Consider the following 14,511-nt stretch of genomic DNA (forward strand, 5'->3'; position numbering starts at 1 on the left):
AAATCTTCTCGGGCAATCAGCCGCGTTAGCTAGTTACCGTAGTAAATCGACGTTTCGGGAACAAACTCTGTCCCCATCTCAGGGTTCTGATGTGACTGGATCCTCGGAAGTTTCCAACGAAGCCACTCTTAAGAAGTAAATTTCCACATATAACAACACTCGGTTTTAATACAGTTACATTCCTCCTATTAGACTGAAATTAAATCAATTCATAGTTTACTTGTTCGGACGAAAGTTTCGCTGTTGCTTTTACAATATAAGTTCTGCTCATTACACAAAACAGTTTTCTCTCTAAACACGCGCAGGTAATGCACTATGTGCTAAAATATGTTAAACAGTGTTAGATTTGCTGTGAAGCAAAGTGTGTGTTCGCAGAGAATAGCTGATGCTGTTCTTTAAAAGAGTAGGCCTGAAAGTAAACAGTTTCTGAAGATTACTACGTATTCCGCTCTGCGTTGTAACGCTGTGTCATACGGTCAATAATCTACTCCAAACGTTGCACGAGGGAGACTCCTAGCGGTTCCGGTAGAACTTTTATAGCTGGTTCTATTTCTCCATAAATGATGATAATTATGTTAATAAAACTTTATCCAAATGCCTAAATATCCCGTCATAATTACTAATAGAGGGATTCAAACACAGACGTAGAAAATAAAATGATGAGCTAAAATCGGTGATTATAAATTTCGAAGCCGAGTTGGTGTCTTCAATTGTTCTCTTGATAGGAATTCACTAACATTAGCCAAATACTACGTTAGCATCATAACACAGTAACAATGCCACTAACATACGTGATCTAGGCAGCAGTGTGACTGATTAAGTCAAATATTCACCAAGAAAACGTCAATATTAGTTAATGCAGAATCTGAACTTGGTAATATGAATAATCCGAAAACGCATGTGTTAGAAAAACTTTTCTCGTACAATAACAACAACATTTATTGGTAATTGTTTTAAAAAATAAATTAAATAAATACATAGACATTACGACATTGGACAACTTACCGAAGTCTCTGTAAATAGGAATACTGATTCTCGCCTTGGGGGTGGAATGTAGGGCAGTTACTCAAAAGTCTGTTTAATCTCACAGCACATTTTCGTCTCGGAGAGGTGTTAAAACTAAATAAATACAAACATACATTCCTCGAGGCTTTATCTGCGACTACTGTGGCCTCTGGCTCCTACCAAGAGTCAAGGGGTAATAATCATTTGTTGTGTAAGATGATTAAACGAGTCTGTTTTAAGTGAAAAGGCTGGCGAGATAATAATGATGATGATTATGATAATAATAGTGGTATTATAAATAATTTCTGCGCTACAATTTGCCCTTGAGTTGCTATTTAAGCCACTGAATTTACTCGAGAGTTTTGTGAATTACATTTATTGAAAATAAAAGCCGTCTTTATTGATATTAAACAATTATTTATAAAAGTGTATCAGTACTCATGTAGTTGGTACCATGAGATAAGGAGTTGAGTAGCCACTAACATATCTTCATCACTTGTACATCTAATCCACGGCTACTAGTTTATCATCGGTGTTTTCCAGGAAACTTGCGATATTATTTTATTTTCGTTTCCTCTAGCAGCTACCTGTATCGAACACTATGTATGTTTTCAGTTTATTGGAGTGCAGGTTCTTTGCTTTATCATCGGCACAGCAGGAGCAGCTGTGTTGTTAGACTACAGCACATACGACTCCCAGATCCAACCGCTCATCAGGGAACGGATGAGATATCTCATAAGCGAATCCCAAAACGAGTATGCCTCCTCTGTGTTGAGAATGGTCCAAGAAACAGTGAGTACCTACGTGGATTACGATTCATAATTTAGGTCTAATGGTAACATCGTCAAAATCTTTATCATACAGTGACGTCATGGGTGATAAAGCGTCCGCCATTATTTTTTTACTCTCCCGTAAGCGCTTTTGTTATGTTTTATCTTTATTTACTCTACTTCACACGTCTTAAAGAAGTTCTTACTCAGTTACAAACCCGTTATCATAACGCCTACTTTCCACAACAAATACGCCTATAGATCAAGGCCCCTAAGTTAACATTAGTATATATTATTTAAATCTTGTCCGTCTAATCACAATAAAGTCTTATTAAATATTAAAATATTACATTAATTAACATTTAAAATATTTAAAATATTAAATGATGTTCTTTGTCGAAATATTCGATTTACATTAGACCATCAAAAATGACCATCATTTTTGATGGTCTAATGTAAATCGAATATTTCGACAAAGAGCATCATTTAATATTTTAAATATTTTAAATGTTAATTAATGTAATATTTTAATATTTAATAAGACTTTATTGTGATTAGACGGACAAGATTTAAATAATATATATTTATTATATCAGAATATGACGCAACTTAACCATCTCATTAACATTTGTATGTGAAAAGCGAGTATTTTTCGAATAATCGCGACACTATTGTGTATTTATATGCAAAATATAATAATATTTCCATAAGTGACTCTGTACTGTTGTAAAACGTTTTGTTCTGAGGGAAGAGCTTGTGTTATATTCCATTACAATTGTTTCACAAGAGAGTATTCTGAGAAATATTTTGATCTATGAGGGATGACGTAAGCAAGCAATTTGTGAAAACTGTACAGGTCACTTGATGTCATTAGGAAAGTAAAGTCTCGGAGGCTAAGATTGGCTAGACACGTAGCTCGGACGGCGAGGAAAAGATACATTCAAAATTATCATGTGAAAACTTCTAGAAAACCAGCCAATTGGAAGAAAAGGAAGGAAATAATAAGAAACAAATAGGAGGCATCGAAAGAAAAGAGAGCTGTTAGTTAGAAACAAATTTGCAGTTCAACTTTAAATAGAAAATCCTTCAAACTTTTAAACTGTAGCCAATTGATCCAAGTTTCAAGTTCTTCCTAAGGAAAAGACGTAACTATTTATTGCAGAGTAATATAGATAAAACTCTCTGAACCGTATCTACACTTATTCTGCTATAGGATGTGTTAAGTGGGTCTAGTCGTTACGTAGTTTCACTACATCTTTTTCATTTGTGACGAGCGCATAAAATTTGCATGGCGAAATAAAAACGGTTCTGGAAGGAAACGATGGTATTGAGGTTAACAACTTAATGGCTACGAATGAAAATACAAGTTAAGGGCAGAAATATGCAGGAAAATATTATCAAGACACTATGGCCGTAATCAGGGTCCGTGAGGCAACATGCAATACAGAAGCAACTTCTTGCCATACAAACTAACAGGCGTAACAAAGAAGTTCCGTAAATAATGTATGACATCAACTCTTCCATTTACACTAGCAAGCTAGCAGGAATTATATAATTTAGAGGTTCATTTATAGCCATTATGTCGACCAGTATAAATTCCATGCATCTAATTAGCTGCCAGATCAATATCATTATTAATAATAAAAATTAAATTAAATTAAGAGTATTTAAAACCCTTTTAGAATCAAAACTAATATAATTTAATTTCATTACGTCTAATAATAAATATAACAAGTCTTAGACTTCTGTTGCACTTTCCTTATAGCACATTCTAGAACATAGAATCAGTAGCAATAAAGCATCAACACTTACAACATTCAGAAAGTCTTTAATTTCGCTACATTACACTGAGACTGCAGAATATGTTTCGCAGATCGGATGCTGCGGTGCTGACGGACCCAGCGACTACATACAGCTCCTGAAGCCTCTACCAACAGAATGCCGAGACACCGTTACAGGAAACGCGTTCTTTTACGGTTGTGTGGACGAACTAACATGGTTCTTAGAAGACAAGTCGGGATGGCTCAGTGCACTTGCCCTCACAGTCTCCTTCATGCACGTAAGTTCAAATACCTGCTTATTTCTTATTACATCCCAATTCAAGTTGAAAGAGCGTTAAATGACCCAATGACCCATTCAATGTCCTATACTTATCTTAAACAAGTTAAAAATAAATGCTACTTTTTAGTTGCATTTACAGTTTTGAGGCTTGCAAGGAGTGGTAATTTCCCATGAGAGGTTAATAGCCTATCCATGACTAAGTGGTGGGATGAAGCTTCATAAATTCGCCTTCCATTCGGTTAGTTTTTATTTTAATACATTTTATCTACTAACGAACAGGCCTAGTTTTATTCTTGTTTAAATAATCTGTCTTGACCTCCGGGGAAATATAATCTGAAATCCAACGCAGAGGCATTTTGGGCGTGCGTGTGTAGGGGAAAATTCCTGAACTTCTGAGCAGAATAATTAAAGATAGTAAGCTGCGTTATCCTGTTCATTAGAATGTGCCTGTCAAGCTCTTACATAATTCTGGGAAAATTTTATAACTCGACGTCGTAGCCCGAGTTGCATCATTAGAGAAAGGAAACGAAGTCTTGAGAGGTAACGACAATAAAAAATTATTACACATTAATCCATATAATAAATTTGAACTATTATGATTAATTTACATTGCATTAATAATTTATACACTTATAATTTTAAAACATAATATTATGTCAGTAATACCAAATGCATCTGTCAGGCACGCCGTATATTACACTGTCACTAAGTTGTTAAGTCACGTGACAGTAGCATGAATATAGCTATAATTAAGACCGCAGTTCATTTTCTTGCTTAATCCTGTGCATTTCAAATTAAGCCGCCAATGGAGCCCATGAACCAGAAGAATCCAGTCCGTAATATCCCACTACTTAGGGTCCTTTTTAATATTATTCTCCCATTTATGCCTGTGTCTTGCAGACATATGCTGCTTATCCAGCCCATCTGATCCTCTTTTATTTACCCATCGGCCTTCAAATTATGAAGCGCTTTAGTGTTTAATTCTTTCCATCATCATCTCCCTTCTTTTTTACAGTTCCTTAGCTGAAACATGAGGTAGGCTGGATGAACAGATGGGCGGAAAACTGACCTATGGAGAGTCTTTGTTTTATGAACCTTGCACCAGATAATACAATAATTAAATTGAGTATGAAATGGGCGGAGCTCGAGAGGGATGTAAATTCGTTCAGAATTTCAATCAGAAAATCTGAAATGAGAATAAAATTAAAATGGATCTTAAAAAAGTAAGATGTGAGGATATGGGCTGGATTAATCTAGTTTAAGATAGGGCTCATAAGCGGCCTATTGCAAACATGTAATCTCTTGATCAGATAGGCTACGATTAGCGTCTCAGAAAGGCATCTACGCCATGGAGTTCCTTATGTATCACATTAAACCTTGTAACTTTCATTTAAACATCAAATAAATCATATTTCATTTAGCTGTATTTTTAAGAGAAGATAGAGAAAATACACATATCGCAGTATGAACGCTTCAGAATATGCCTGAAACAACAAATGTGCGATTTCATTGTAGCTCCCACCACAGTCCGTTCTGTGGTGGCCGACGCTCACAGGACAACCAGAGAGATAAAGACTTTTCTCTTTACTGTAAAATAAAAAATGTTTGTTCAACTCTGCTTTGAAGCTAGGCTTTTGCTAATGTGACTCACAGCTGAAAATATTCAACAGAACATGGTAGCAGTAATTTAAAGATTTCTGACTCTCATTTTACAACTTTTGTACCTAATATATAGGTTATAAAACAAAAAGTTGCCTCAACCACATTTGTGACAAAATAAATTATCATAAACAAAAATGTTTGATGTGGCAGAATTAAGTTTCGACTAACGTATTAATACTATGCTCCATGGTGGAAAAACACGGGGGAGGAAGCACCTCCACACACATTAATGTTACTACTACGTGATATTCCGAAAAAACTCGGTCACTGGACGGGTATACAAACATTCAGTCAGCATATACAGAAAAAATCTCAACCTGGCGAGGAACGCGATAACACCCTAATACGATCAATTCTGGCCTTTCGTATTATTCATAAAAATAGCTGGCGGCTGCACATGAGAATCTCTCTTCTGACAAACATGACATTATCAAAGTTTTCCAGATTTCTTTGCATCGTTTCTCAGAGCTTTAACTTTCTGCGGTCTATACAGGCAAGGCTTCAAATCCCAGTAGGAGAGATTAAATTCTTCTTCACCTCCATGTCAGAAATGATACTGAGGTAACCCGAGTCCCCTACACAATGGGTATGAGAAGCTTTCTTCCGGGGTAAATCAGCAGTAGCGTGAAGCACACTAGTGGTGATAAAATTCAGAAGTCTGGTCACTCAATTACACGTCTCGTATATGCTTTAATATGGCCAAAACATACCTGTATAAAGCCTTAGCGGGCTTTGATACAGATGTGGTAACTTTCGGATGTACTAATGCCAGAGCGTGTTTCTTATGATCACATACACCGATAATATTAGTAATTTTCTTTCAGACATTTTATTTGCCATATTATTAGTGAAATATAATATATTAATCATTTATACCCTTATGCTAAATATGAACGTAAAATTGTTTAATAAATTTTATTGCACACGTTTACGAAATATTACACCCAACTCCGCCAATCAATTCTTTTTTTCGTTGAAATTTACGGATAGACGGAGACACAGACACCAACTGCCCACCCTTAAAGAATTTTTAATTTTGTGCATAGAACCGTTAGTTAAACTATTGATATATTATAGATTATGTAGTTCACTGAGTTTATTCCCTATCACTGAAATGCTAACCAGTATACTGTAGTCAATTAATACATCGGATTAAAGATTAAGTTATACCACTGGTTTAACAATCTGCCATGACCAAGATCAGGACAATGATTCAGATTCAAAGGACAATAAACATTGCTACCATTCTCATACCTCTGAAAACATATATCTGTATGCTTATTGATTTCTGGGCAAGAGAATCGATTCCTATTACACTGATCCGCGTAGACTGATATGAGTCGTTCATCTTTGGAATGAGCTCATGCCATTTCAGCCTCCAGCTGCATCCGGTAATAACTTCAACATCATTTACATTTTATGACCTCCCATCAAATGCAGGCTGACTTAGCTCCATTTATTATGACCTCCCGGGAAAATATATGGAAGCCTCTTAGCTATTGTTTCAATCATTTATCCCTTGGTAAACAGATTTTATTACATTTGACATTAACTTTATAAATAATTATTATATGTGATTTTTAAGTAGCTTAAAAGAAGGCAGCTAATTACTCCTTTTGAAATGTGGTAGATTTCGAGTATTTTCTAACGACAGTAACAAATCAGAATTACATTCACGGGGAAATTAAGAGTAGTTTAAAATCGCGGAATGCTTGTTATAATTCGATTCAGAAACATCTGTCTCCCCGTCTGTTACCTAATAACGTTGCTACTGGAATATAAAAAGCTATAATTTTACCTGTTGTTTTCTAAGGGTGTGAAATTTTATGTCACGTTAAGGGTAGAGCCTAGGTTGAGGATATTTGAGTACAGAGTGATGAGAAGAACAATTGGATCTAACAGGGAGAACGTAACAGGAGACAGGAGAAAATTGAATAATGACAACTTAATATCGCTTACTCGTCACTAAACAAAATGGTTATCTAACCAACGAGTATGACTGTGAAATTTCAGGTACTCATGGTGTCAAGTACGAAGGTGGCAGCTTTCTGAGATATTGCCCCGCGTATGCTAATAAGGAGAATAAGATGAGCAGGCATATAGCAAGATTGGAAGATATAAGAAATTCGTATAAAATTAGTAGGAAAAACTGAGGAGAACATTCATAAGGATGGATGATATTAAAATAAATATAGATGAACGACGGGGTGAATCTGTTTCATTTGGCTTGGTAAGAAGGGTCAGTGGTGGGTTCTTGTAAAGACTGCAACTCTAAACCATTATCCAATGACACTAAATTTTTGGACCAAACTGTAGTACCAAACAGAATAGATGGACTACTACTTTATATGGATGCCTAAATCAATTGTGGACACATCTATGCAAATACCAAACAGATCGAAAATATTTCAGCTGAAAGTCATTGCTGAAGGTAAATATACTTTAGGGTCTACTAAATATCAAGTGAATTAGTGTTCATGCTGGGAAAGATGACCTACTTCTTCACGTTTTAGATATGTTTAACAGACATTAAGTAGGTAGAAAAATATTTCAAGTAAAAGCTATTACTATTAATGAGACGAATATAATGTATTATATAAAATATCTTTCAGTGCTATGATTTTCAGATAATGGATAGCAAATAGTAGCGTAAAACTTACTATTTTTTTTTTAGTTCTGATCGTTGGGTTGAGCGTAAATAAAATTATGGCAGACGTAGTCATATTAAGCCTGAACAAATCATCGATACTGAGAACAGTGAGCCACTACATATAGAGAATTTGAGTAGCTCACAGTTTCTATATGACGAAAACAGACAAGACTGTACTCTCTGCTGGCGGATTCGATCAAGCCCACCGTGCTTTTAACTGACATCGACCATACCTAAAAAATGGGACAGTGCACAGAACGACGTATACTTTTTCAAACAGGGTATTAGTTCTACGTTAACACTTAATTTTTCTTAATCTTGGCGAGTGAATGCAAATAACTTGCTTCAGGTAATTACCTACGCTACGACAAATCTGATACAAGATTTTCGTTTCGGATCGTAAAGAGTTTTATTGACAAAACTGTAACAGAAATAAATCAGGAAATTCGCTAAGTAGAAGTTTATTCCGTAAACTCTTTTCCCCCATAAGCAAGGGCTACGTTTAAATTAGTTTGTATTACATTTCAGAGTCAGACATAGATCAAGTAAAGTTGTTCCAGTACATTCAGGACCGGAGATCAATTCGTCTTTTCCGATAACATGTCTTTCGACATGGATCTGCACTCCGTGTATGGTTTTATAGCCGACGATGTCTTGTTGACTTTGCATGTTTTACACTACAGCACTGCTTCCCTCTATCAAACTTTAAATGTAAACTGTGTCTGAATCGCCTCTCCTCTCAACTGCACGGATCATTTATCACATTTGCCACAAGATTTTTCGCAGAAAACAGAGAGATCGGATCACAGCGTGTTTTGAAAACGAGATATGAAATAAGATCATTATTTGTTGGAAATTAGCTTTCCAATTATATGATCACTTCGAAGGAAGTACGTATGAAAGAATATTGAGAATGTCGTACATGTCCCCTCACGTTATGTTTCTCAAACAAATGAAGGATTTTGACTAAACCGATTAAAGAGAGAGGGCTATACACTAAAATTAGTCGAGAAAATTTGTCCATGGTTTGTAACGAATCAATGTAAAAAGCTCAAATCAATACATATTTGAACACAGAGAATATTTAACGAAATATAAGGAAAAAGTATTTATAATTTTATACAGTGTGAAACCTGTAATAGACCTAAGTGTGATTACGTTTAGAACAGTGGGTTTGTATGTGCAATAACAGTGTTTTATCTGATATGAATATAGCCTCCATCAGAGCTAATGCGATGTGAAAAATCACAAAGACTTAAACTGAAAAAAATGTTATGCCGCGTTGGAGTAAACTTTTCTACTGACAAAGTGACAAAGTCATGACGTGGTGTTATACTGTCATTTATTGTAGGACTAAATGGTTCGTATGTTTGAACTGAGATACAATTATTGAAATTTATGAATAAAAACGCATCCAGTTTTCGTAAAATAACACTTTTGCAAGCATTATTAGTATAAGCGTTTTTCATATCGTGCTCTTGTGTTGTTTGTACCCTGCAGGTGATCAACATAGTGTTATCCACTATACTCTCTCAGGCCCTCAAGAGAGAAGATGACGAAACAGGCGTCAAGTACAAACGCTGATCAAACGACATCAAAGCCTAAAGTTTACATCTTGAATGGGAGATAAGACAAGGCGGGAAGTATAAATACTATTACTTCCATTAAAATTAATTTTCTTTGAACACACTTTACTAAAGCGAGTGTCATTTAGGAGCTAGTAGCGTGTGTCCAAAGACCTTGAGGAATAAATCCTTAAAATTTTGTTTATTTTTATTCATAAACATCTAAGATGTTTATTTCAGTTTTTGTACTACAAGATATGTTTTGATAATATGTATATTCTGGCTAAACTTCTTTTGCTACAAAGTCGAAAATTCTCTTCTTTAAATTTACTGTCGGTCCCGACGATTAAAAAATTCACTACAAATAGGAATACTGTAGACATTTACGGGTTCAAAAAGTAATGTTTTATATTATCATTGAAAAATCAATATTCTCAAAACTACAGGCTGATGTAATTCGTGCTTTCTTTAACATAAATAACCTATGCATTTATAAGAAAATGACAGTACTCAAATTATGTGCTTCTCCAAAGCTATGCTTTATGAGTAATTAATTACGTCCTGTGCTCGCACGTGTACAGACACATATTTAGGGCGTTACTTTATTAAGTAAATTAAATATAAGAAAATACTTGTAATGTATAAATAAATTAAGTGTGATGTAGCGGAGGAATGAAAAGATAAAATCAAAATATGTTGCAATGCAACGTTAAAATAACAGCAAGCTGCAATACAGGTATGTTTTTGAAAAAGATATAACTAATACACTAAGCAGAATGTATCAGTATTAAATGTGTGTGATATGCAGTTTTAATATATCACATACGAGTGTTATACAAACAGCGTGTGCCTTCTAAATACTTTCCGAAACAAAGTCACACATTTTAAAAGTATAAATAAACAAAATAGTGAAACCTAATACTATACAAATAAAAACTGAACACATAATACATACAATGCATAGAGTTATGCTACTTCGTATTAGAAAGGACCCGGGTTCAAACCTCGGCCCGGAGTCCGGATATCCTGATTGAAAACTGTCATAATTCTTATTAATTTCTTACAGACAGATATCGGGATAATACCTTAAATTATACCACAACCGCTTCCTGCCATATCCTTTCCAATTTATAATTTATTAATCAGTCTATCATCCAACGCTATATACTGTGAGATACTAATAGCGTCGTTAATATATATATATATATATCAGAACTGTACATGTAGAAAGTTTAAGAACTCTTTCTCATTTCGACAGCTGTTAATTTCATCTTAAATGCACTTCTGAGCACTTTATTACAACCTAACCTTCCATTAAACAAAATTGACTCAACTGGAAATGTAATGGCTTTAACGCCTATATATAACGTGTAATGTGTACACCGAAGTAATTAAAACATACTGATTAAAGTATTTTAGTTCAACAAGGCGCCAATGAAATGGCAAGTGTTCTGTTGATAGAAAAGTTTCATCATGTTCATCTTTATGACACATTTGCAGCCTTACGATTTGGATACGTCGTTCACAGCTTATTATGTAGGTTTTTCATGGCACACTGGGAACGTAAATCAAAGAAGATAACTGAAATTGTACGAGAGATATGTCCAGAATTTTAATGGTAAAACCTCGTGGAAAGTAAGCATTCGGTAGATTTAAAGGAAGATGGGAGGATAAAATTAAATTGCTCTAAATTGCAAGAGTGGGAAGTTATTCAGAGTCGCGTCCATTGGGGGTACGGCGATGTTGGACCTTCTGGTTCTGCTGTCAGGCGGGCAGAAGGCTTAATTATGTATCCGACATTGCTGTTTGGTTGAGGGGCAGTGAAGAAACAAAACCAACTGCTGGTATTATTTTGAGAAACCAACAGGTACACACTTTGTACCCGTTAGAGTTAGACTCTGTTCCAACCTGAAGAGAGAACGAGATAAATTGGAACTTTTGTGTTCAAGAGGCAGAGAGACAGACATGCTCCAAATCTAGCTACTTTGTACACATTTCGATGTTCTTGCAAAATCTGCAGCAGAATTTATTTCTCTTTTCCTTCTAACGAATGCAATATTCTAGGTTCGGAGAAAATCTTGATATACAGAAAAGTAAATATACAATTTACTACAAATTCTGTGAAGAAGACATGCAACATACGAATAAAACACAACTGTAACAATCCACGTGTTCACCTTTCAAATATCTTTATACCAAGAATAAGAACTATGTTGCCTTGTATCAAATGTTTCTTATTTTTGTTTTCGTTTCTACGCACATTAAAGTTTATTTTTATCCTGTATTAAGATTCTTTCTTTTGCTGACTTTCAACCCCTCCCAGAGAATAATGGAATATTTCCACAGAAGAAGCGTGCAAGAAACACTCCAGAACATGCAACATACGGTCGATATCACTACAGTGAATTTTCTTAACTGTAATGGAATCTCAATGAAATGTTTTCCATATCAGATAGGTTTCAATTTAACGCAGGTACTTGGATCAAAAATGTATTTCACGATACTAATCGTATGTATTTATTATCCAGATCATAAGTAAAAAACTCATGCTACGTAAGTACAATACAATGTTACAAAGCAGTGCATATTTTCTGTATTCTTCCTTTCATTTATTTCTTAAATTTGTTATTTTTTGTTGTTCTTTTTTATCTTACATGAATTAGGACTTCTAGGTTCCTTCTTATTAATAATCTTTACAAGTACTTGGATTCGTGAGTCATACTGATAGGTGCACAGTAAATACAAGTTTCTTTGTCATAAACCGAGACATAAATCATATTATACAAGTGCCATAAATATTGATCGTCTTAAAACGGGCTGTCGTAAATCGGATACCACCTCTAAACCCAGATAAACCTCGGCAGGCATCGATGTGGCGATGATGGATACCGGTTTAAGCGGCTACATTCAGACAAAGAAAATAACAAAGTCACTTTCGAAGTTCTCGTAGCTCACCAAGGCAGTAGAAACCCATGTTACAAGACGAACACAAGATGCAGGGTAGCAAAATCAAAAATTTGGCCAGAGGTAATAACAAGGCAGCTTTATAAGTCTCTCTTAATACAATTACACCTGTATGTGGGTTATACGCAGGCAACATTCAGAAATCTGCCAAATCTTGGGCGAACATCCCCACTTGGGCTATCTTTATTTACATGCAATATGATAATACAGAAAATTTCAAGGCTCGTTGTGTACGAAATTTCTGTCAATAAAAATTGGTGTTCAAAGAATCAATCATGTCCACCTGGCAACAGTCCGAGTTCCAGTTCTGAACCGTACTCGCTAGTTTAGTTTCTCACACCAAAATTTTATGAAAATCGTAAGGAGACCAATTGGTAGACATTGCGTAGAGGCAGAGGATATTTCCTTGTGTTGGAATATAAGAAATCTATTCACGTCTTCTGGGGTAGAACTGTGTCCTTTCAAACCGTTCTGAGATTATTGTACAAATAATCTGGACCCATAAATCTAAACGACGCGTTTAAGGCAGTGATGGTATGCTGCATAAACAAAGAGGAATTTATAAGGCCCTCTTTCTGAACAACTCCGTCTGAACTATGAAACAACCGCGCCAGTTTGCATAATTTAATCGAAAATGTAAATTCTCCTTAGTGAAGTACTAATAGAAACAGTGTTACTTCTGCACTGTAAACTACAATAACAACGTTCATTAGTCGAAGCCTTTTTCTCTAACCTCCATACGGTTCGCTGTCAATTACTAATTAATTCGGACACGATATCCTGAACTCTGATTGCATTATCAAGGCGGTGTGATAGACAAAACCAAGTCTAGAGTGCAGCCGCACTTGACTACCTTTTGCCCAGATTTTAGTCAGTAAAAAAAATAGCTAAAAAAATAAGCTAAAAGTGCTAGAGATCCCAAAATCCTAATTTTCGTCAAGATGTATTGTTATTTTCTATTACAATTCTTCCTACACAACACGAACGAAAAAGTAACAAGACTGGAAAGGTGTACTCTTTCGAGTACAATGACTTTCCAAAAATGTTATTTACGGCACGTCAAGCAGACAATTGTTGCACTGTGATCCAATGCCATTCTTGCGCAACAATATGTTTAACAATGATCTTAAATCATTTTTGCACGAAATGTCGAATCAGGATAATAAAAGGACAGGGGTGTCCAATCCGGCGAAGGTAAGGCCAAGAAATAAGAAAACAATAGAATCAACAATAAAAATATGAACAGTGGCTCCCGGTCAAGTTGCCTCCTACCTGTGCGACAGCCCTTAAGAGGTTCTAAAAGCTGGTCGATTCGGGGCCGCACGACTTATTTGCCCATATTTGCTTTAAGCCACTGTAGATCTTATTCATTTTGGCGTTCAATGGACGTGATAAAACTTGTGCAATGAATTTTGTGAAGTTTATTTTATTCCTCGGTTGCTTAGATGTCAGAAAGGTGCTAAAATTCGCCTTTTAACACTTAAAAATATTGTCTCCACAACACACCAATAGACTTTAAAAGATACAAACAACCACCAGCAACTTAGTCATGTTATGCAGTCAGTTAAACTAAGGAACACAATTCATGCTTCCTAAGGCGATGTGGAAGCAGACTGGTCTTATGCTACGTATGTCCGATTTTATTCCAGATCTTTCAGTCGACTTCTGTCCGTTTATTTCTTTTGAATTTCTTCTGTTTCTTTTCTCTTCGCTCACTTTTATCCTCATCTTACTGAATAAGACAATTTGAACATTTGGTTTACGAGGTCTTCACATTGAGCGCAGTGCCTTTATGGCTATAATTCTGAATTCACTGTTCTCTATCCGTACGACG

General features: G+C 35.4%; 2 protein-coding genes across 2 annotated transcripts in view; one reads left to right on the top strand and one right to left on the bottom strand.

The window, feature by feature from the left end:
- The window catches only part of Tsp2A (tetraspanin 2A), a 42,825-nt gene extending 30,828 nt beyond the window's left edge, over positions 1–11,997 (top strand). Inside the window, exons 3-5 of the mRNA XM_022068801.2 lie at positions 1,621–1,797; positions 3,649–3,834; positions 9,649–11,997. Of these exons, the coding sequence (XP_021924493.2) occupies positions 1,621–1,797; positions 3,649–3,834; positions 9,649–9,732 (447 nt within the window). The 3' untranslated portion in view covers positions 9,733–11,997. The remainder of the gene's footprint in view (positions 1–1,620; positions 1,798–3,648; positions 3,835–9,648) is intronic.
- Positions 1–14,511, bottom strand: part of LOC110832105 (uncharacterized) — a 255,978-nt gene that overhangs the window by 202,465 nt on the left and 39,002 nt on the right. The window lies entirely within an intron of this gene.

Source organism: Zootermopsis nevadensis, unplaced genomic scaffold (assembly GCF_977971745.1).
Source record: "Zootermopsis nevadensis isolate Lab colony 2312 unplaced genomic scaffold, Znev_1.0 Znev_ptg000022l, whole genome shotgun sequence".
Classification (NCBI taxonomy): Eukaryota; Metazoa; Arthropoda; class Insecta; order Blattodea; family Termopsidae; genus Zootermopsis; species Zootermopsis nevadensis.